The sequence below is a fragment of the Elaeis guineensis genome, chromosome 6 (genome assembly GCF_000442705.2).
Source record: "Elaeis guineensis isolate ETL-2024a chromosome 6, EG11, whole genome shotgun sequence".
NCBI classification, from domain to species: Eukaryota; Viridiplantae; Streptophyta; class Magnoliopsida; order Arecales; family Arecaceae; genus Elaeis; species Elaeis guineensis.
The window spans coordinates 130,874,353-130,899,491 of NC_025998.2; the positions used below are offsets into that span (position 1 = coordinate 130,874,353).

At 32.1% G+C, this 25,139-nt stretch overlaps 1 protein-coding gene across 1 annotated transcript; it reads left to right on the forward strand.

Moving 5' to 3' along the window:
• On the forward strand, positions 1 to 24,992 carry LOC105046495 (protein neprosin-like). The gene is made up of 8 exons (XM_073258763.1): positions 1 to 13; positions 5,886 to 6,067; positions 8,487 to 8,573; positions 8,687 to 8,935; positions 23,696 to 23,857; positions 23,994 to 24,047; positions 24,331 to 24,477; positions 24,627 to 24,992. Exons 2-8 carry the CDS (start codon positions 5,909 to 5,911, stop codon positions 24,990 to 24,992), a joined length of 1,224 nt encoding a protein of 407 aa, XP_073114864.1. The 5' UTR covers positions 1 to 13; positions 5,886 to 5,908.
• Positions 24,993 to 25,139: the final 147 nt, after the last annotated feature.

Here is a 25,139-nt window from a genome sequence, read left to right on the forward strand (position 1 = left end):
TTCTTATTTTTAGATTATATTATTATATTAGTGTGATATGGGAATTCTTACTGGACTGTAAAGCTCACACTCCTTCATCTTTTTTTTTCTTCTCTGAGTTACAGGATGTTTATGATTGGCTATGGCTTGAATTTACGGGTGAGCAGATGGATAGATAGAGTGTCATGATACCTGATCAGAGGATTGAAAAAATTTAATTTATAATTATGCAAGATTTTATGAATTATTGTTGAAATTATTTGTTATGGATGTTAAGGTTGTAATGATTTAATTTGGCCTTGCATATTCTTTAGGACTTATTCTAAGGAGTGTGCGGCCATCACATATCCGACCTGGATGTTGGGTTCGGAGCGTGACAGAGTGGTATCAGAGCTTAGGTTATGATCATTAGAGATTATGATATAAGTGATTAGGATGTGATAGAATAATATTAGAGCATAGGTTTAAGATCACTAGAGATTATAAAGTGATATCAAAACTTTATGTAAGATCAATAGGATGTGACAGAGTGGTATCTAAGCTTAAAGCTTAGGTTACGTTCATTTAGAGATAATGATATAAGTGATTAAGATATGACAGAATAGTACTAGAGCCCAGGTTTAAGGTCACTAGGGATTGTCATATAAGTGATATCAAAACTTTGAGATTATAATCAATAGAGTATGATAGATAATATCAGAGTTTAAGGTTATAATCATTAAGAATATAATAGAATGATATTAGAGTTTTGGTTATGATCACTAGAGAATATGATTTAAGTGGTATTTGAACTTAAGATTATAATTATTTGAAATTATGATTTTAGTGATATTTGAACTTAGATTATGATCATAAAGAATATGATAGACATAAAAGAAATGATTCAGTAATTAGATTTTGAATCAATAGATATTATGATGAAATTTATGCATAAGTGGTATATGATGTCTATAATAAAATTGATGAGTTATATCTTGGATTTCAATTAGTAAGGTTGACTTAAGTATGAGAAGAGTTGACTCTGGAATGAAGTGCAAGGTATTGATAAGTTATGTTGAGTACATTAGATGATTTTGGAATATTAAACTTATATGATTGAAGATAATGATACTTTTTCTAATTTCAATGATAATTATCTGAGCATTATAAATTTTGGACTTATCAAAAGGAAGTTAATTAGGGTATGGTTTAAGAAGAAATTGTATCATATGAGAAAGAAATATTTTTGAGTATTGAATCTATAAGAGGATCATATATAAAACTCAAATTTAGATAAAAAATATGCTTGAATTTTATTATAAAAATATGAGATACACATCTTGATAAAATCTTTGGTTATTCAAAATATCATATTTGGATATGATTTCTTGATCTTTCAAGTTGCATTGAATTTCAAGTCAAAAGTTTACTTTTTTAAGTAGATTTAGGATATTTTGATATTATTGTTAAATTAAATATAAAAAAATAGTTTTGTTAGAATATGATATATACGTTATGATAAAATCTTTAATAATTCATATTACTATCTTTGGATTAGATTTCTTAATTTTTTTTGTGATTGTTGAAGATGGTGAAGTATATTAATTTTCCAAGTTAAAATTCGGATTTTTGAATTGAACTAAGATATCTTGCTAGTATTAAATTTTGAATGACTTATATGAGGGATAAGATTTTGTATGGATTTATCGATTAATATTAAGGGTTGTGATGAAGAGAGCTCTGCAAGAAATAATCAAGTTGATTCTACTTACAAGGATGTTGGCTTGAGTTCTTCTAGTTTGTTTGAGTTAGAGTTAATTTTTTTTTAAAAAGAAAGATTGGTTTGAAAATTATCTAAATGATGGTAAGGTAAATCAAAGGTTAACTCAAATTAATTCTAGATATGTTGGATTCTTGAAGAGTGATGAAACTTATACAATGATTTCAAACATAGGAAGTGGATCAAGATTTAATTTTGATATGCTATATCTAAAGGTAGTAAAGATAAAGAAACTTAAAGTTTTGTCCTAAGTTTTATATGAAATTTGAAGGTTGGATCTATCGATTGATCTAACATACAAAGATATTCTTATCTTTTGATAAATCTATATAATTTGATAAATTAAGATCAGAGTGCGCAGCAAAAGCATGGTGGATTAAATTGATTAAAAATATTAATTCAAAAGATATTATGATGGAATACATTAGATGCAAATAAAGAAGAATTTTATTGATAATGAAAGGATGCTATAGATTTTGATCTAATCTGATCATAACCAAATAATTTTTGTCAGTAGGTTGCTTCATTGTAGATAGTGCCAAGAAATCCTAAATATCTCAAGTTTATTATTAACAGCTTGATAGTTCTGTTATTAGTTCAAACTTAGAATGTCTTGACACAGATCTTATATTTTTTTAAATTTAATATTATGACTCGAACTGACATAGAAGATTGAGATTTTCTTAAGATGAAAGTCTATCTATTAAATTAATTGGAAGGTCAAGAGAATAAAGAAATCGATGATTGTGAAGAGTATCCAATATTTGACCTTTATTTATTTTTATATTATAGGTAGTCTGAGATAATTATGAACTTTGAGTGGAATGTATTAGATAAATAACTAGGATATTTTAATATAAGATCAAAATATTTCTGTTCTTCAAAAAAAAAAAATCAGTATGAAGAGAATGAGTTTGAGACCTCACATGATTTTGTTATATCAAAATCTTGTGAAATAAGTATTATGTAAGGCAGACTATTAAAAGTTTGAGAATGACATAAAGAATATATACTTTAAAATATGTATCTCAAACGACATAACTTAATTTCGAGGATGAAATTATTTGAAGGGGGAAGAATGTGACACCCGACCCTTTTGGGCCTTAGACCAGGCCTAAAATCTGAGAAGCCCAAAGCCCATACAAAAAAAAAGAACGGGAAGAAGACTCCTAACGGGAGTCTTCTTCTCCGATGAATTTCAATTAGAAAAGGGTTCTAAGATCTTTAAAACTCTAGAACCCTCTATAAATAAGACTCCCCTCTCTCTCAAGAGCCTCCACCGACGATCATTGAGCTCAATTCCTCCCCTTTTTCCCTTGGAAGCCGTGGCACCCTCTTCTTGTGTTCGTCAGAAATCGAAGGTCGCAGAGGCCACCGAAGTTCAGGTAAGGGTTCAATCTTTCTTCCTCTCCCTCTTTTCTTTCTTCTCATGGTTTTAGACTCCTCGCCAGCCGTCGGGATCGTTGAAAATTCTATGAATCATAAAACCTCTGTTCGGCTAGAACTTTTTCCTCTCTTTTCCGGCCACTAACGCTGTCGGTTGCGGCGTCTCATCCCTGAGATCAGACCTCCATCTCTCTCTCTCTCTCTTTCCTTGAGTGCTTGGCTATCGGTGATCGGCCAATGATCGAAAATCATGAAGAAAGGGGACGGATCCCTTATTTTTTGAGAAATTAAAAAAAAAAAGAAGGAAAGCTTGTCGGCCGAACCTCGTCGCCGGCTAGTTTATGTGATCGGCCGTTGCAACCGAACCTCCGACCGAGTCACCACTCTCACTGGAGCCAAGTCGAAACCCCTCAGCCCGTCCCTTATTTCGGCCCAAGGGAGGTCGTGGAAAGACGGAAAAGAAAAGAAGAAGAAAGAAGAAGAAGAAAAGAAAAAAAAGAAAAAGAAAAAGAAAAAGAGAAAAAGAAAAAGAAAAAAAAAGAGAAAAAAATAGAAAAAAAAGAAAGAGAAAAAATTTCTCTCTCTCCTCTCTCTCCCTCTTTTTCTCTCTCTCCTCTCTCTACCTTTCTCTCTCCAATTTCTCTCTCTAGATTCTCTCTTTACTTTTTGTCTAAAATTTCTCTCTCTAAGGTCTTTTACTCTCTCTCTTTCTTTCTCTAACTGCATCATGAATCCTAAGGTAAACTTAAGATGAAAATATGATGACCTGAGATTGCTCCGAAATTTGTGTAGTAGATTGGATCCTGATTTGGTTCTTATTCGAAATTCATAGCATCTGATTATAGTTAATCTATATTGAGTCACCTTGATATAACCTCTGATGATCTCAATCATAATTTCTTCATCTGAAAGATACGAAGATTCTCTCCACTCTCTCTCTAAAACTTTTTTCTCTAAAATTTTTTCTCTCTTCATGGATTTTCTCTCTCTAGAGGTCTTGTGGACCAATGGAGGGTCCAGATACTCAGACAAATCTCAATTTTAGATAATTTTAGGAGAAGTCCTGGATTTGTGTTATTAGGATCGATTATCGATAATTTTTTCATATATAATTTTTATATTTGATCAGGATCATGAAGAGATACGATTGTTTGCATAAGATGTCGAGTGGAATATTTTGTTTTCAAAATTCATAAATCGAAGAAGAATATTGATTTCTGTGCTTGGATCAATCACCAGTAATGGTAAGAATCCCTGTACATGATCACCATTATATATATGCTATTTTACTGTTGATCTTACATCATTGATTTTGCATCATTGGATTTGAGATCGATAAATTTGCTATATCCGAGATACCATTATTTGCTTATATGATTTTGAGCATGAGTATATTATGTTAATATATATGTATCAATGATTGATGGCATGATTATATGGATATGACATATCTTATTTGATCACATTGTAAATCGGAATTGATTTGGTGAAATCAACATATAATAATTCAATGAAAAAGATATGGTAGGGACTAGTCTGGTCATATGGAACAGTCTGTCAGGAGTTTATGCCTGGGACAGCCTCCATTGGCTTATAGATGGATCAGTCGGTCAGGAGCTCATTTCTGGAACAGTCCGTCAGGAGCTTATGCGTGGGACAGCCTCTCACGGGCTTTCGTACGTGAGACAGCCGGTCAAGAGCTCATCTTGGGACAGTCTTGAAAGACTTTTAAGTGAAAATTGATTCGGATGATGACTGAGGTATAGACTTCGTTAGTCCAGAGTCAAAAAAAAAGGTTAAAAATCATGTGATTATGAAAAGAGAAATGAAAGATAAGACATGAAACAATTGTTGAATAAAAAAATATTTCACTTGTTAACATATGATGATGTATTTCTTTTGACAAGATAGATAATTTATAGATATTTGAATTATTTCGGATATTGAACATGAGATTTTATGTTTTATTACTTATCCTTATTTTCAGATTATATTATTATATTGGTATGATATGAGAATTCTTATTGGACTGTAAAGCTTATACCCCTTCATCTTTCTTTTTCTTCTCAGAGTTACAGGATATTTATGATTGGCTATGGCTTGGATTTACGAGTGAGCAAATGGATAGATAGAGTGTCATGATACCTGATCAGAGGATTGAAGAAATTTAATTTATAATTATGCAAGGTTTTACGAATTATTGTTGAAATTAATTGTTATGGATGTTAAGGTTGTAATGATTTAATTTGGCCTTGCATATTCTTTAGAGCTTGCTCTAAGGAGTGTGCGGCCATCATGTATCCGATCCGGATGTTGGGTTCGGGACGTGACAACAACCACGATGATTTTATCAAAATTTCATGTTTGATGATTAGTTATCCAATGAGTAGATGTAATGGCTCTAAAAACTTTAGAGAAACATTTGTCCCTAATTCAAACTGAAAGAAAAAAAAATCATTTGATTCGAACATAACTATTTTTATTTTTTTGAGCCTGCATTTAAGAGAGTGCTTGTGTTCTCCCAATAAATAGTAAATGCATCATTCCAAAATCTATCCAAAGTTCATGGTAGCGAAAAGAGTTGTTTATGGAAAGAGTCATAATTTTAGTTATTAGAAAGGAGGAAAAAGAAACAATTAATTGGACTGTCAATTTTATGGTTGGATAGACTTTCAAAAAATACAAGAAAGGAGAGTCAGTAGCAAATAATTAATGTAAAATATATTATTTATAGTATCAGATGGTTTCGAGTATCACTGACAAGGGGGGCAAAAGAAAGGGGCCATGGCAACACATGCTAGCATGAGCCATAGCTTAATAGTATTATTGTTGGTGATAATCTACTTTTCATATGCTAAGGCTGGCTTGCAGCCCATGAGGCAACAGTTGGAGGTGCAGCGATACCTCAAGAAATTGAATAAGCCCGCCATCAAAAGCATCAAAGTCTGCCATCCCTATTTATTTTCATAGATTCTCTTTTTGAGATTTTTCTAATTTTTTGGGTCAAAATATGCTACTTATTCATAATCTGAGAGAGTTTTGGCAAGATTTTTCAAATTATTTTTAGTGAAAATATGATTTTATAATGAATTTGTTAATATATGGTTTTAAGAATAATCTTAATTAATTTGTTAAGGATTTTTGAGATTATTTATTTGGAAATCAATCTTCTAAAAGGAGTTTTGATCTCTCTCATACTAATGTTGTGTTTGGTAGGGTTCATGAGTGGGAGGATGGATGGGCTTAGAAAAAGGATGGATGGCTTCTATCCACTATTTTTGGTTTATAAATCTTAAAAAAGATAGATGAAAAGAAGAAATTGTCCATTCACTTTAGTCCATCAATTTGTGTCCTTACAAATAGAGAGGATATAAGGAAGAATGGATGAAGCATATGAGGGACAGGTTTCTGCATTGGCAAAATTATTCTCGTTAATTTTTTTATAGAATCATAATACTTTTTTACTTTTTTATTCATTTTATTTATATATGTATATATTTATTTTATCTTTACCATCAATCATATACCGTTAAATTTTATTACTAATTATTTTAGTTTTAGTATATAATTTTTATAATCATAAATAAATGATGAGAATTGTCTTCTATTTTTTATTTATATTTACTTTTCTAGTAACTATTTGCATAAAACTAATTTACTATTTATATAAATTAATTAATTATTTATATAATAATATATATAAACTAATTCATATACAATTAATTAATTAAATTATTTATTAAATTAAGTATTTAGATAATATTTATATATTTTTTAATTATAAAAATTATAAGTTTATATATTTTTCTACTTCTTTAGTATAAATAAGTGTTATGAATTATGAATAATAATATTTTTTATCAAAAAATATTTTAATAAAATGTTATATAAATATCATCAATCATATCTTTCATTCTTACTATATGAAAAAAAGGTAATAATTATTCCCATCCATCCTTCCATATTTCATCAAATACATAAGAGGATGAATGTAAAATCTATCCATCCTCTCCTCGATGCATCTCTCCTATTCTATCGATCCTTACTACAATCCATCATTTGTACCAAACAAATGATTATTTTTGTGTGCTCCTGCCTCATCTTTCATGCGTTTATGTGGTTTTCTTCCCATATTAACTCTGGTTGCAAACCCCTTTTATGAGTCACTACAGTATTTTTTTTATGCCTTTTTTTTTTTGTCAAAATATGGGGACTCATTGTAGTCGTTCCTTGTTAGTGGCTAAAATTTAAAATTGACTTTAACCAATTATTAATTAGTTATCTATTTATTAATTTTTTAACTTTGTTTGCCAAATGTCAATGGCTTTCTCCCAGCCTCGTAACTTCTTCCTCTTAACTCTTATTTCCAATCTCTCTCATTCAACTTCACTGATCTTCGATTTTCCCAAATCAGCCCCTATTCCTTATTCCATTATGTCCCTAATCTCTGATCTATTGTCAAAAAAAAAAAGAGAGGAAAATCTCTGATCTATTGTAACATCCTCGCTTCGACCCCATGTGCCAGTGCACAGCAAATTTCCCTCCCTTTTGTCCGCATCTTCATCCATTAACAGTTGGGGAAAATTGGGATCATTTTTTTGTACAATGAATGGTAATATGTATGTGTGTGTGTGTGTATATATACATATATATATAAAGCAAATTTCCCTCCCTTTTGTCCGCATCTTCATCCATTAACAGTTGGGGAAAATTGGGATCATGTTTTTGTACAATGAATGGTAATATATATACACACACACATATACATACAACATTTTATAAAGCAGTGTATATTTTTGTTAAATGCTTGCATGATTTCCTAAATCAAAATTATAATTTTTTATTTTTCTAAATTAAGAATTTTGATTGTGCTTCTTTTTTAAAAAAATGTTACATTTACTCATTGTACTGTCATCTGATTTATAGAGTAAAAATTGTTCTCTGTACTTCTTTGGGCATTAAAATTCCTGAGCCATGCTCTCATTTCAATTTGTTAGTATTTTACTTTTTGTTATTGGTATGGTCTTGACTAATCTTTCATAGATTTTACTTTTCTTCCCAGATTTGTTTATTCTCAAATTAATTCTCTTATTTCTTTTGCATATTGGTTCTCCTCAACTGAAATTTCCAAGCGGAGGATACTTATCAAAAGTCAAAAAATTTGCTTTTTTGTGTCTTCTGTCCCTTTTGAATAATAAAATTTTTTATTGTATTTCACTCGTTCAATACAATCCCAACTAGTTTCTAATAAACTTAGTTCCTCTTCTACCATACTTTCTTTTAGCATTATTCACCATAATGATCCTTAATTTGCGGTTTGATTTGTTTTAATGTTAATTTTTTTATTCTTAAAACAAAAAAGAGCCCAGATGGAGATATCATAGACTGTGTCCATATCTCTCATCAACCAGCCTTTGATCATCCTTCACTCAGAAACCACGCTATCCAGGTGTGCTCTCTTTTCCCCCTCACCTTCTCTTCTTTTCAAATTCTTCCCCTTTCGCTTAATGTTTACACCTGGTGGTCTCTTTACTTTGTCTCTACTTTGTGCAAAATCTTCAGACGAGGCCAAGTTTCCACCCATTGGGCCTATATGACGAGAGCAAGCTGGCATCAAAGATGGAAACTAAATCCATACCTCAGCTTTGGCATCAAAATGGGATGTGCCCCGAGGACACCATTCCTATTAGGAGGACCAAGAAGGAGGATGTGCTGAGGGCTACCTCTGTCGAAAGATATGGAAAGAAGAGGCATAGGCCAATCCCAAATCCCACTTCTGTACATCCCACTTGGAGTAACACTGGACATGAGGTATATATATAGTTTTGAAAATATATGAAAAGGAGTTGCTTTGGAATAAAGTATCTCTAACCTTGCCATTTCCTTCCCCTGCTCTTTGGCCGTTCTCATTTGTGCTGGCTGGTTGGTTTTCTTGAGTAGTATGCGATTGGTTATGTAAATGCAACTACGTACAATGGAGTACAGGCAACCATAAATGTGTGGAGCCCGAAAGTTCAAGAGCAATCTGAGTTCAGTGGATCTCAAATCTGGATTATTGGGGGTCCTATCCAACTGATCGACACCATCGAAGCTGGCTGGCATGTATGTTATTGTTTCAATTTCAAATAAAAAGTAGTTTTTGTTATGTGAATTTCTGAAAGACCTCTCTCCATGCACTAATTTGCGTCAGCTGGTTACTTTTTGGTGTGGAAAAAATCAGGTTATGCCAAGTCTGTATGGAGATGATAAAACAAGACTATTTGCTTCCTGGACTGTAAGTTCACATTCCTTCATTTTCCCTCATTCTCTATGTGTGTTGTTTCTATTAGTAGTTTCTTCTTCCTCATGTTCTCCTACCTCATATGTATGTAAATCAAAATTGATTTGATAAAATCAACATATAATGATTAAATAAAAAAGATATGGTTTGAACTAGTATTATCATATGAGACAGCTCGTCAGAAGCTTATGTCTGAGACAGCCCCCCTTTGGCTTATACGTGAATCACTCGATCAGGAGCTCATGTCTGGGACAGTCCGTCAGGAGCTTATGCTTGGGACAGCCTCCCATGGGCTTTCATACGTGGGATAGCCAGCCAGGAGCTCATCTTGAGACAGCTTTGAAAGGTCTTTGAGTCAAAATTTGTTCAGATAGAGATTGAGGTATAGACTTGGTTAGTCCAAAGTCAAAAAAAAAAATTAAGGATAATGTGATAATAAAAATAGAAATGAAAGACAAGACATGAAATAATTGTTGAACAAAAGTATTTCATCCATTAACATATGATGATGCATCTCTTTTGATAAGACAGATAATTTATAGATGTTTATATTATTTCGGATATTAAACATGAGATTTAATATTTTATTATTTATCTTTATTTTCAAATTATATTATTATATTAGTATGATATGAGAATTCTTATTGGGCTGTAAAGCTCACACCCCTCCATTTTTCTTTTTGTTCTCAGAGTTATAGGATGCTCATGGTTGGCTATGGTATTAATTTGTGAGTGAGCAGATGTATAGATAGAGTGTCATGATATCTGATCAGAGGATTGAAAAAATTTTATTGGTAATTATACATGTTTTACTCATTATTTTTAAAATTAGATATTATGGATGTTGAGATTGTAATAAATTATTTTGACCATGTATATTCTTTAGTACTTGTTCTAAGGAGTGTGCGGCTATCACGTATCTGACCTGAGTGTTGGGTTCAAAGCGTGATAGAATGATATCAGAGCATTGGTTATGATTACTAAGGACACAATAGAATGATACAAAGTTTAGGTTATGATCACTAGAGAATATGACTTAAGTAGTATTGATCTTAAGATTATAATTATTCAAAATTATGACTTTAGTGATATTTAAACTTAAGTTATGATCACGAGGAACATGATAGGTATAAAAAATATGATTCAATATTTAGATTTCGAATCAATAGATACTATGATGAAATAAGTAGTATATGAGGTCTATAATAGAACTGACAAGTTATATCTTGGATTTCAATTAGTAGGATTGACCTGAGTATGAAAGTGTTGACTTTGGAATGAAGTGAGAGGTATTGATATGTTATGTTGGGTATATTCAATGACTTTAGAATACTAAACTATTATGGATGGAGATCATGATAACTATTCTGATTTTGATGTTAATTATCTGATCATCACAAATTTTTAGATTTATCAGAAGGAAGTTAGCTAGGATGTGGTCTAAGAAGAAATTACATTATACGAGAGAAAAATATTTTTGAGCATTAAACCTATAAAATGTCATATATGAAACTTAGTTTTAGATGAAAAATATATTTGAATTTTATTATGAGAACATGAGATACACATCTTGGTGAAATCTTTGGTTATTCGAAATATTATATTTGGATTTGATTATTTTGATCTTATAAATTGTATTGAATTTCAAGTCAAAAGTTTACTTTTCTAAGTGGATCTAAAGAATTTTGATGTTATTTTTAAATTGAATAAAAAAATTAGTTTTGTTAGAGTATGATATATACATCATGATGAAATCTTTAATAATTCATATTACCATCTTGGATTAGATTTTTTAATTTTTTTTGTGATTGTTGAAGATAGTGAGTGTATTAATTATTCAAGTCAAAGTTTGGATTTTAAAGCTGATTTAAGGTATCTTGTTATTGTTAAATTTTGAATAACTTATATAAGGGACAAGATTTTATCTGAATTTATCGATTAATATTAAGGACTGTGATGAAGAGAGCTCTATAAGAAATAACTAAGTTGATTCTACTTACAAAGATGTTGACTTGAGTTTTTCTAGTTTGTTCAAGTTGGAGTTAATTCTTTTTTGCAAAGAAAGATTGGTTTGAAAGTTGTCTAAATGATTGTAAGATAAATCGAAGGTTAGCTCAAATAAATTTGAAACATATTAAATTCTAGAAGAGTGATGAAACTTATGTAATGATTTCAAACATAGGAAGTAGATGAAGATTTAATTTTGATATACTATGCCTAAGAATAGTAAAGATAAAAAAATTTAAAATTTTATCCTAAGTTTTATATGAAATTTAAAACTTGGACTTGCCTTTGATTGATTTAACATACGAGGATATTTATTTTGATAGATTTATATAATTTGGTAAGTTAAGATCAGAGTGCACCGTAAAAGTATGGTGGTTTAAATTGATTAAAAATATTAATTTTTTAAATCAGAAGATATTATGAAATTTATTAGTCATAAATAAAGAAGAATTTTATTGATAATGAAAGGATGTTACTGATCTTGATCTAATTTAAGCATAGTCGGATAATTTTTTGTCAATAGATTATTTCATTATAGATAATATCAAGAAATCTTAGATATCTCAAGTTTATTATAAACAGCTTGATAGTTCTGTAATTAGTTCAAACTTAGAATATCTTAACGCAGATTTTAATTTTTAAAATTTAATATTGTTACTCGAACTTACATAGAAGATTGAGATTTTTTTTAGATGAAAGTCCATCTGTTAAGTTTGTTGGAAGGTCAAAAGAAGAAAAAAAAATTGATGATTGTGAAGAGTGTTAAATGTTCGATTTTTTTTCCATCATCGGTAGTCTGAGATAATTATGAATTTCGAGTGGAATGTATTAGAACAAATACCTGTGGTATGTTAATATAAGTATAAAAATTATTGCTCTTCGAAAAATTAAAATAGAATGAGGTTAAGATTTTAAATAATTTTGTTATAACAAGATCATAAGAAATAAATAATATGTAAGATATTATCGGAAGCATGAAAATATCTCAAATAATGTAACTTAATTTTGAAGATAAAATTATTTGAAGGGAGGAGAATGTAATACCTGGCTCATTTGGGCCTCGGACCAGGCCCAAAACCTGAGAAGCCCAAATCCCATAAAAAAAAAAGAATGAAGAAGACTCCCTATGGGAGTCTTCTTCTTCCTCCTGATTAGCTCCTAATCGGAGTCGGAAAACACTCCGGTCTGATCGTATTTAAGGAGGAGAACTCTCCTCTCTCCCTCCTATCAAGAAATTGAGAGCCAACGATGACGATCGTCAGAAATTTGCCCGTGGAAGCCTTCATCGTGCTCGCCTCGATTTCTCACCGGAGATGTCACCAGAGATTAAGATAAGCCTTGGCTCCTCTTCCTCCCTTCTTCCCCTTTCTTCCCTTACCTGTGTGCATGACCGTCGGTGATTGAGTTTGCCAGATTTTGTTGGGGAAAAGGTTCCTTGTTTTCGTCGATTTTTCTTGATTTTTCGGTGTCGACAGTCACCGTCGATCGTTGGTTTGGCTTCTCTGGGCTGTGGGTTTGTCGTTCGGCCACTACCATGCCGACCGCACCTCTGATCAATCGATCAATGGGGGGACCACACGGTCCCCTGTTTTTGCCCAAAAGAGACCACGGGAAGAAGAAGAAGGAAGAAAGAAAAAGAAGAAAAAGAAAAGAAAAGAAAAAGAGGAAAGAAAAAAAGAAAGGAAAAAGAAAAGAAAAGAAAAAAATAAAATTAAATAGTTAATAAATTAAATAATTAATTAATCAATATATTTTTTTAGATGGTTAAGGAAATTTGGGAAGAAAAAATATCAAGAACAAGGGTGAGGATCTTGATAAACCCCAATAAAAGATTTTTTTTTTTTAAAAAAAATTTGATTTAATATATATAGGAGATCAATTTTTGGATAAGAAGACATCGAGAAAGATTCTATCTAGATTATAAACCTAGTGAGTTTCTCTCTCTAGATTTTCTCTCTCTAAACTTTTTCTCTCTCTTTATGGATTTTGTCTCTCTAGGGTCTTTCTATTCTCTTACTAACTGCATCACAGACTATAAGATAAACTTGAGATGAAAATAAGTTAATCTGAGATTGCTTTGAAATTCATGCAATAGATTTGATCCCAGCCCGATCCTTATTTAAAATTTATAATATCGATCATGGTTAATCCATATTGAGTCACTCTGATATGATCTCTGATGATCTCCATCATGATTGTCTCATCTGAAGGATATGAAGATTCTCTCTCTACTTTCTCTCTCTAAATTTTTTTTTCTCTAAAATTATTTCTCTCTTTATGAATTTTCTCTCTCTCTAGAAGTCTTGTAGATCAATGGAGGGTCTAGATACTTAGACAAATCTCAATTTTAGCTAATTCTAAGAGAGGTTCTGGATTTATATTATTAGAATTATTTATCTATAATTTTTTTATATATAATTTTTATATTTAATCCTGATCATGTAGAGATGTAATTATTGTACAAAAAGATATGGAGCAAAATATCTTGATTTTGGATTTATAGATTGAGGAGCTCATCGAATTCTGCATTTAGATCGATCACTGATAGAGGTAAGAATCTCTGTATACGATTACCATTATATATACTATTTTATCATTGGTATTGTATCGTTGATTTTGCTTCATTGAATTCGTGATCGATGAATTTGCTATATCTGAGACACCGTTATTTACTTATATGATTTTTGAGCATGAGTATGTTATGTCAATATATATATATATCAATGATTGATGGCATAATTATATGGATATGACATATCTAATTTTATCATAGCGTAAATCAAAATTGATTTGATGAAATCAATATATAATGATTAAATGAAAAAGATATGGTTTAGACTAGCCTTGTCATGTGGGACAGTCCGTCAGGAGCTTATATCTGGGACAGCCCCCACTGGCTTATAGTAGATCAGCCGGTCAGGAGCTCATGCTTGAGACAGTCCGTCAGGAGCTTATACCTGGGACAGCCCCCCACGAGCTTTTGTATATGGAACAGCCAGCCAGGTGCTCATTCTGGGATAGCTTTGAGAGGCTTTTGAGTGAAAATTTATTCAGATGGAGATTGAGGTATAGACTTGGTTAGTTCAAAGCCAGAAAAAAAAAATTAAAGATCATGTGATAATGAAAAGAGAAATGAAAGATAAGACATAAAATAATTGTTGAACAAAAGTATTTGACCCATTAACATATGATGATGCATCCCTTTTGACAAGACAGATAATTTATAGATATTTATATTATTTTGGATATTGAATATAGAATTTAATATTTTATTACTTATCTTTATTTTCAGATTATATTATTATATTAGTATGATATAAGAATTCTTACTGACTGTAAAGCTCACACCTCTTTATTTTTTTTTCTTCTCAGAGTTACAGGATGCTCATGGTTGGCTATGATATGGATTTACGAGTGAGTAGATGTATAGATAGAGTGTCATGATACATGATCAGAGGATTGAAAAAATTTTATTTGTAATTATATATATTTTACTAATTATTTTTAAAATTAGATATTATGGATGTTGAAGTTGTAATAAATTATTTTGGCCTTGCATATTCTTTAGGAATTGCTCTAAGGAGTGTGCGGCCATCACGTATCCATCTTGGGTGTTGGGTTTGGAGCATGACAAGTTTATTAGTCTTTCATAGATGCAAAGTTGGATGCTCTAGGTTTTCTCCTATGTGATGGCCAACATAAGGAGATAGATCATTCTGAGTTTGTTTTAAAAGTCAATCCTATCCAAAAAAAAGAAGAAGAGGAAGAAGATGAAGAAGTGGAAGAAGAGAAAGAATTAGATTAAGAACTCAAAGGGTACAAAATATCTGAAGAGGTCGATAAGTAGTGCTCCTTGCTGGTGATAAACTTCTAGACTTCTGACTCCCTGTGCTTCGCCTCCAGTGAAGCACTCTTATGCCTCTCCTCGTGAAGCTTCTGCTTTAGCTCGGAGACTCTTCTTCAAAGCCTCACCTCTCCTTTCTTGGATTTCTCTTCCAAGTCCATGCACCTCTCAACGACAGTCTCCACCTAGGCATCCAAGCTCTTATATCTCACATCCAGAACATCACCTTTAGCTGCTCTCATTCTCTTGCTCCCAACCTTGAGAGATTTCTCTTGCGAACTCAGAATCACCGCAACCTTCTGGTATCATTTTATATCTTGCATTACCTTGAATTATTTTAAATACTTATTTTGCATCCAAGGTTTCAGAAATTGATATCAAGATCTGTATCGATTTCTGATCGATACGGTATCATATCGTACCGTACAATATTATATTGATGATATCAATTCCATACCATACCGATATCGAGATCCATATTGATTTCTGATTGATATTGTACCATACCATACTGTACCGTATCGTACCATATCATATCAATGATAAAAAAATCCTACTTAGCAGCATTAAAAAAAGAAAAAAAATGTATCGAATCGACCCTCAATTGTACCAAACAAATCCAAAAAATCTGATTTCAGGCGGTTCGACCTTGAACCATATCGTATCGATCAGTATGATGTGGTTCAGTGCGTATCCCAAAAAATCAGTCTGAGTTGGATTGGTTCCCTATCGATATGGTACGATACGGTATAGAATGTACTGATCAATTCGAATTGATATAGAATATCATGCTTGTATCATTTTAAATCTTGCATTACCATCTATAATTGTATAATTAATCTGTGAACCTATTTATTTTTATTTTTAGAGATTATAGATTATGTCTTTCGGTGACCGAAGCCGTTACAGCCGAGGAAGAGCTCTCATGCAGCCAGCTCATATGGTTTTGCACCACACATACCACGCAGTAAACTTTAATATTTTAGATATTCTCTTTTATATTATTTTATCCTTTATTATCTAATATAACATTCTTTATGATATCTTGATACTTTCAGATTTGGACGATATGGGGTCATCAGTGATCCTATAATCATATGAAGCGGTGTCCACCTCTCAGAGTCAGCGACGTAGTAGAAGATCCGTCCACCTCGTGGCATCTCTAACTCAATCCGAGGATAGAGAGCTTATCTACATTCAGAGCTGCTTGTAAATATTATATTTTCATGGAATATGTTTAAAATTTAGCCATTTTAGAGTCCAATATTTATTGTTCAAAATCAATTTTGTAGTATATTTGAAGAGCCTGGGGTGCCTTGTGTGGCTATCAAGATAATTCAATGATTAATGCTATGGCCGATGAACGTATTCTTCAGTTGGCTGTCGAGGGGCTTGTGATGCAATCTAGGAGATATTTTTGATAAGTCAAAGATGTTTAATTTTTAAATTCATGATAGATTTGTATTCTATTTATTAATACACACTTGCTTCTATTTGCAGGAGTAATACTGATTCGAAACTCCTCTAGATGAGGAGACTAGCTATCAATCCTTCGAGGAGGTGGCCACACATAGGCTCTGAGATGGGTGTATAGCCTTAAATAGTCTATCATAAAGCACTCCAATTTTGAGTCAGCATTAGACTGAAAGTCTTATATAGATCACTAGATGCGGACAGACATATGGGAGGCCTTTTGTGATTAGTGGAGCACTAAGGTGGATTCTGGTAGGCAGGAGAAGGCACAACAAAATTGGACTACCAGCAAGATCCGATCAAGCACATTGGCAGCTTCATTGGCACATATGTTGTAGCTGATAGATTAATAAAATTTTATACTTAAATTAATTTCATATTGAATGGATCATATATATTTTAATTAATTTAATTTTATTATTTATTATTATAGGCATGATAGTTGGGTCGTGAACCAGGACAGTTGTAGATATGGGTGGCCACACATCAATCTAGGAGGACTAGTGATTACTTAGATCCTAGATCTCAATAGATCGTGGTAAAAATTTAAAATATTATTTATTAAATTTTTATAGTGATATATATGGATCAATAAATTTTTAAATTATATAGATAGATTATGCAGAGTATCTTATATCACAGTAGGACCCATCCTTTCAACCCTTCCTTGACCTCAAGGGATGGCTCAAGGCCACCAAAGGGATAAGTAGAAGCCAGATCATAGGATTCGGCCATAGCTTCAACTCTCTAGCAGCTCGATACTCTTCGATGTCCTCCTCTCAGGCTTCGATAATCTAGATGTGGGGTGATGCATATGCTTGTAGCTAGCTAGGGTCTGTCTTGCAGGTATGTGGCGTCTGTCACATGCGTGGTTGGGAAAATGATAGATTAAGTGGTATCAAAGCCAGATTTAAGATTATTAAGGATTGTAACAAGATTGTGATAGTAAACGTAATATATTTTAGTATTTTTAGAACTCATCAGAAAGATTAAGAGTTGGATAGAACTAGGCTATGAGACATCTCTTTTGCCTTCATGTTGATAAATATGAGTTATCTTAATTGAATCTCGTTTGTGATTATTATTTTATTTTTGTGAAATTAGAATGCCACCTCACTATACTTATATATAGTCAAAGTATAATGAGCAGCTTGAGAATTCTGAGAGTAGAATAATTTGTGCTTATAGTTCTGATTTGTTAGATTTGGATTCAAATTAAGTGTAAGAGGATTTGTCATGAAATACTATCATGCATTATGATTATTTATTTATTTGTTATTTAAGTAAATTTGGAAGTTCAATTTGATATTGGGTATACCATGATGTTACTTCCAGCTTGAATTTAATTACTTTGGAGGCAATTAGGATTCATCCATAAGAAGTTATTTAAAGTTTGGGGTAGAAAAGATTTTTATGATGCTTGACTAGAATATTCTTTGAGTTTCACACCTGTATATGGATCATATGATGAATTTAAATGTGGTTATTTGCTCAATAGTTAGTAAAGATTGATATGCTTGAGGTTGATTAGGGATGAGACTTAAACTATAGCTTCTCTTTGAATTTGGAATTCTTTAACTTAATTTATGATACACAATAGCATATTTTGATGGAAAGCCAATTAGTGCATCTAAGGAAATTTGATGGTTTAAATCAAAGCATGCAATGGGAGTATGGTGATCTGGATTATTTTGAATAGATCAATAATATTAATTTTTGAGTTAGAAGTTATGATAGACATTATAATTTGATATTCTTTATAAAGGATTTCATTGATAATGGAAATAATAAAAATTTTGATTTAAAATTATTTGAGATATCGCTATATGATTTTCATCAGTATATCTCCTATCTACCTTGTTAAGAAAATTTTTAGCATTTTGAGTCTTGGATTACTGGACCATCTATTTTTGATCTTGGAGTTGGATGTTTATAGGCAAATTTTCTTTTTCCTATATTTGAAGTTTATACATCTCTATTTGTTAGAAAAAATATTAGAATGTTCATCAATCTTAGATTTTATACTCAAATATTTTATCAATCTTAGATCTTATACTCGAATGTTCATCTATTGAGAGTATATTAAAGTTTGTTTATGATCTTGTGGTAGATCAATTAAATTGAGGGCAGTTGATGTTTTTGATAGAAATTTGATATCCTTATCTAGAATAAAGATGCTAATTTTGACTCCCAAAAGTGGATAGTTCTGATTCATATCAAGTTTTGAGGTATTGATCTTTTCCATATGAAATGATTTAATGATGAATTTGTATCAAGAATTAGAATATCAAAATGTTTGAGGATAAGACTTTAATTATAAATCTGAGGTAAGAAAAATTTTGAGGATGATTTTTTTTTTTACAAGGGAAGAATGTAATACCCTAACCCTAATTACATGCATCTTAAAGCAGATTGACAAAAAAAGGGGGTTTCTTAGGGTCAGCACTTGCTGGAAATTGGACTTACCATGTAGGAGTAGGGAAATATGTAGAGAACTCCCAAAGGAGTTCTCTTCCGATCGGGAGACCTTAAAACATTCAAAAATTTTAGTTAAAATCATTCACAAATTCTTCCTAATGAAATCTATTTAAAGGCCCCAAACTTCTTGATTTTTCTTGTAAGAAAATCACCAAAGATCATCATTGTTTATTGCCCTTTTCTCTGCTTTTCTTCTTACATTATCAGCAGTTAAACTTAGTCCAACCACTAAAAATTGAGACAATCTTCATCAAAAGACTAGCTAAAATGCTCAAATCATCTTCCCTTCAATCAATTTATGGGTCCTAAGCTTGAATTTTTATCGATTTTTCTACCAAAAATTTTTGAAAATCCTGATTTATGATTTTCCCTATTTTTAGATCTAATTTTCAGCATGTTCCTCCTTTTTTTGATCATCCTCATCATCTGTGTTCATCGCCAAGGGCCTTGGGACTTCCTCTATAATGGACTCTAATCAAAGCTGGAGGCTCAGCTGCTAGTGAGTTGGTTTGGACTAGAATTTACCAAGGGAAAAAATTATTTTTTGGCCTTGTTTTGACTTAATTTCCAACGTTCCTATCAGTCGCCATCTCTAGCCATGTTTTCGTCATCTATCATTGAACTACATGTTGGCATCCATCTTCGCTAGGTCTGGATACCATTAAATTCAATTATCTATGATTTTTATTAAACTATTTTATGCACTAATTCAACCATGATTTGATTAAATCACCCTAATTAGACTAATCAAGTTCTTAGACAGTATCGCATGATTAATCCTATTCCATCTTATTAATTTCTCTCTCCTTTGATATTTTCTCTTTATGTGATTTATGAGCCTAGTGAATCCGATCTATTGCTTTGAATCTAAGTTGATTCCAATAAGAAATTTTGAACCACTTTATCAGTCGGACAATATGCCTACACCATCTGAATCTTTATTGAGCATCATGAGATCTGATCTTTGTTAATCTTTATTAAATCATTATATTTTAAGTGATCTTGATTAGATGAAGTGATTTGATCAAATTGTTCCCTGATTATCATCGTCAAACATTGCACTAGCTTCCACCTTGGCTTTTTTGAGATCCTGTTAGAATTGATCATCCTTGATTGTGGTGTTTGACTTGTATCCTACTTTGACCTTTGATGATATAATATTATCTAAACTGATTGATTTAGGGTCATTTGGCTTCACCATTTGATTGCCCAATCCTTGATCTATATCTTGATTCAAATATGAAGCCATCCTAGTCATACCCCTAGTTGGATTATTTCGGTCCCTTGATCTATTTTGGTTGTTTGGGATTTCTTATTGATGGGCTTTTAAGAAATTGACTAATTAATTGAGTTTTAATAATTTTGAATCTATCCATTTGATCTGTTTGATTGAACTCAGATTTTGAGGCATGACACATAAGTAACCTAATGCTTCAAGTATGTTTTCAAATGAGCTTTGAAAAATTATAATTAGTTATTTGATTTATGCTCTTTATTTTTAGTTGAAAAAAAGATAAAGTATGTATTATCTTACTCTTGAAAATAATTTATTTTGAACATATGATTTGATTTGAGAAATAGATTTGAAAATTTTGATTGAAAAACTTGTGAAATTGCTTTTATATATATATATATGTTCTTAGCATGGTTATGATGCGGCCCCATGAATGGGGTTTATATATTGGACTTGTCGACTTATAACTTAAGAAACTAGTTTCGACACCAAACCATCGATGATTGGGATAGTGACATCTATTAATTATCTGGCACTTTGTGTAATGTGTTCTGTTATTAAATCCATGCCACTGGGTTACATAGGTGTAGCTTGCTGTTGAGTTTAGTATTAGTATATAAAAATAATTATTTTTAAATAAATATATATTATTTGAGACTTACTCCTTCTAGCTAATATTATGTGATTTATTTGCTCAGTATATTTAGTTCCCACATCTGATGTATTATGTTGCTTACTGGACTAGTATAGCTCATTATTCTTTATTTTTTTTAGATCATAAATAATGATTCCTTGGGATATGGGAGAGTGCACCAAATCATTTAAAGATATTTGAGCTTTCTAGATTTTTAGCTTAGTTTGATTATGGATATTTTATTTGGATGGAATATTATGATTTAAGTTATGTAAAGATATTTGCTATAGAAAATAATTTAATTGGATTTTCACTAAATTGATTTTCAAGGATTAAAGGGCTATTATTACTATTATTTTAAAAGTTTTATGATTTGATTTGTAGCCTTGCATGCTTTTAGGATCGATCTTGCAAGTATACAGCATCTATCACGTGCTGGGTTTGGGGTATGGCACCAACGTTGATTTCACCTGAATCAAGTTAAAAATCCCATCCTCTAATTTTTGATCACTTCTCTCCCTTTTTCGGCCATCTTCGTGGCTGTTCTTTGTTGGGGAGCCATGGATCAAGTTCTCCATGGGTCTCCTAAAGATCATATGGTGGATCAATGCCCGTTGATGGATGACTAATGCTCAAAACATAAAGAATCCTGTGTGTTCCCCATTTTTGGCCAATTTCCCTTTTTTTTTTTTTTTTGGTTAGCCGGTCGCTGCTGCTTGTAGGTTTCCACCACCCACATCCACCGCACGTTGCCGGTGCTCTGGGATTGACCACCACAACCACAATTAATGCATGATGATAAGATATGCCTTAGGAGCCATATCTTTTTAGGTAAATGATAATATAAGATACTTTTGATTATCTAAGATATACTTTAAATTGACATCATTTGAAATCATTAGCAAGTAGTGTTGGATAGAAATTCATATGATTGTTTCTTCGATTTTGAATGTCTTTCGAAAGGAAAGACATCTAAACTTTGATTATTTGGGGGAAGAAAAGAAAATAATCAATGTAACATTAATTTGATGAGTAGATATGCCCAAGAATTGATATATTTTCCAATAAATGGTAATATATAAGATACACTTGATTAATGTAAGATATACTTTGATATATAAACAACAATGAGAGAGAAGAAATTTTGTTTTATATATTGGATGATATATTTGTTTTATTTTTATTGAAAAGGGGTTGAAAGAAGGGCACCATAAAGATGTATGTCAGCATGAGCTATGGTTTGGTGGTGTTATTGCCTATGATAATTTCCTTATGGTGCATCGAGGCCATGACACAGGCCATGATGCAGCAATGGGAGCTTCAACAGCTCCTGAAGCAATTGAATAAACCTGCCGTCAAGAGTATTAAGGTTTGCCATCCAATATTTCTTTCATATACTCTTTTTTTGGATTTTTTTTGGTTTTTTGGGGTCAATTTGTTTTTATTCATTTTGAGAGAGTTTTCAATAAATTTTTTGAGTTATTTTTAAATTAAAAATCTATTTTACAAAGAATTTACTTTTTTAATTATTTAAAAAAGAACCTTAATTTGGTTTAGAATTTCTTTAATTTAATATTAATCTTTTGAAAGGAATTTTTGTACAATGCTTGCATAAAACAAGAAATGGTAGCTGAAAAAAATCTGGGTCATTCTATGGACAAAAAATGGTAAAAGAAAATATATTATACATAATATTGTTGGAAGAACGGTGGCAAGAAAATATTTTTGTACAATACTTGTATAAAGCAAGGAATTTTATGGTGTTTCTTTTAAAATATTTTGTTATCTATTATTTACTTGCAGTATTCCATCTAATTTATGGAGTTTAAATGATTCCTTTGTACTTATTTAAGCATTAAAAATTCTTAAGCTATGCTCTTTTTCCAATTTGTTAGCATTTTATTCTGGCACTTTTTGAAAATAAAAATGTTACTCTTTTCGTTCATCCAATACAATCATGTATAGTATTCTTCCTCTTTTATTGTACTTATTTTTGGCATTTTTCACCATAATGCGTCTTAATTGGTGATTTCATATGTTCTAATATCTGTTTTTCTTTTAAAAAGAGCCCGGACGGAGATATCATAGATTGTGTTCATATCTCTCATCAGCCAGCCTTTGATCATCCTTTACTTAAAAACCACACTGTCCAGGTGCGCTCTCTTTCCCGCTCACTTCCTCTTTCTTCTCGAATTCTTCCCCTATTTTTGCACCTGGTGGTCTTTTTATGTACTTTGTCTTCACTTTGTGCAAAATCTTCAGATGAGGCCAAGTTTCTTCCCGTCAGGCCTATACGATGAGAATGACGAAAGTAGCTCCATACCTCAGCTTTGGCATCAAAATGGGAGGTGCCCGGAGGATACCATCCCTATTAGGAGGACCAAAAAAGATGATGTGCTGAGAGCCAGCCCTATCGAGAGATATGGGAAGAAGAGCCCGGGGACAATCCCAAATCCCAATCCTTCATATTCGAAAGTGTCTGGCGATGCACATGAGGTATATAGTTTTGAAAATATATGAAAAGGAGTAGCTCAGAAACAAAGCATCTCTTACTTTTCCATTTCTTTCCCATGCTTCTTCGCCTTTCTCATTTGTGTTTGTTGGTGGGTCTTCTCGAGTAGCATGCGGTTGTTTATGCAAGGGGCGGTAAGTACTACGGAGCGAAGGCACAAATAAATGTGTGGAACCCGATGGTGCAAGAGCGAAAGGAGTTCAGTCTAAGTCAGCTTTGGGTTAGTGCGGGTCCTGTAGAGCAACTCAATACCGTCGAAGCTGGCTGGCATGTATGCTATTGTTTCAATTTCGAATAAAAAGAAAGTAGTTTTAGTTTTGTGAAATTCTGAAAGTCTGCTCTTCATGCATTAATTAACTTCAGCTGGTTACTCTTTGGTGTTGGGAAAAAAAAAAAAAAAAATTCAGGTTTGTCCAAGTCTGTATGGAGACGATAAAACAAGACTATTTGCTTACTGGACTGTAAGTTAATATTCCTTCATTTTTCTCTGGTCCTCTATGTGCTGTCTCTATTAGCTTCTTCTTTCCTCATGTTCTCCTACCTTGTCTTCCATAAGTCTTTTTTTTAATAAATTTTTCTCATTAAATATTAGTGAATTGGATTGTTCATTGTTTCGAGTTTTTCGGTTCTTTTCTGGACGATTATATGAAAGACATGAGGTGCTGCGGACATTCTTTATTTTGATAGATGGCTAAAGTTTATAAAAATTGGGTGGCTTCTTATATTTTGCCCTGAAAATTTTAGAGTGATAGTTACCGATCAACGGGCTGCTACAACCTAGGCTGCTCTGGATTCATTCAAGTCAACAGGGACATAGCATTAGGTGCTGTCATCTACCCTATTTCTAGCTATGGTGGACGCGAATATGAAATCACTTTATTAATCTGGAAGGTAAAGACAAAAATTCGGGTGATTTTACTTCTTGTCCTAACTCCTAAACTCTCGGTGTAGCGAAACTACAATAGTCATATTTAATTACTTTTTCACTTTTCATCTGTAAATCACAATAAATATTCATATGGTTTTTATTTTTTGCGCAGGATCCAATATCAGGTAATTGGTGGCTGCAGTATGGGAATCTATCTCCAATAGGCTACTGGCCTTCTTCGTTGTTCCGCGATTTGTCAGATAGTGCCTCCTTGATAGAATGGGGAGGGGAGGTTGTGAACCTAAAATTAAATGGTGGTCACACATCCACAAAGATGGGCAGTGGCCATTTCCCAGGAGAAGGTTTCGGCAAAGCAAGCTACTTCAAAAACATTCAAATAGTTGACCAATCCAACCATCTTCAAGCCTTCCAAGGAATTGACAATATCATTACAAGACCCACTTGCTATGATTTGCGCCATGCCGATGAAGGTTACATCTACTACGGGGGTCCCGGTAGAAATCCCAATTGTCCATGAAATGTCTTAACTTTTTGGCCTGTTGGGAAAAATAACAACCATGAAAAAATATTTTCAAATAAATAACCGTGAACAATCAATGCATAATGAAAATAAATAGTTTTGTTACAGGCTTTGTTCACTGCAATTCATTCAGTCTTAGCCAAA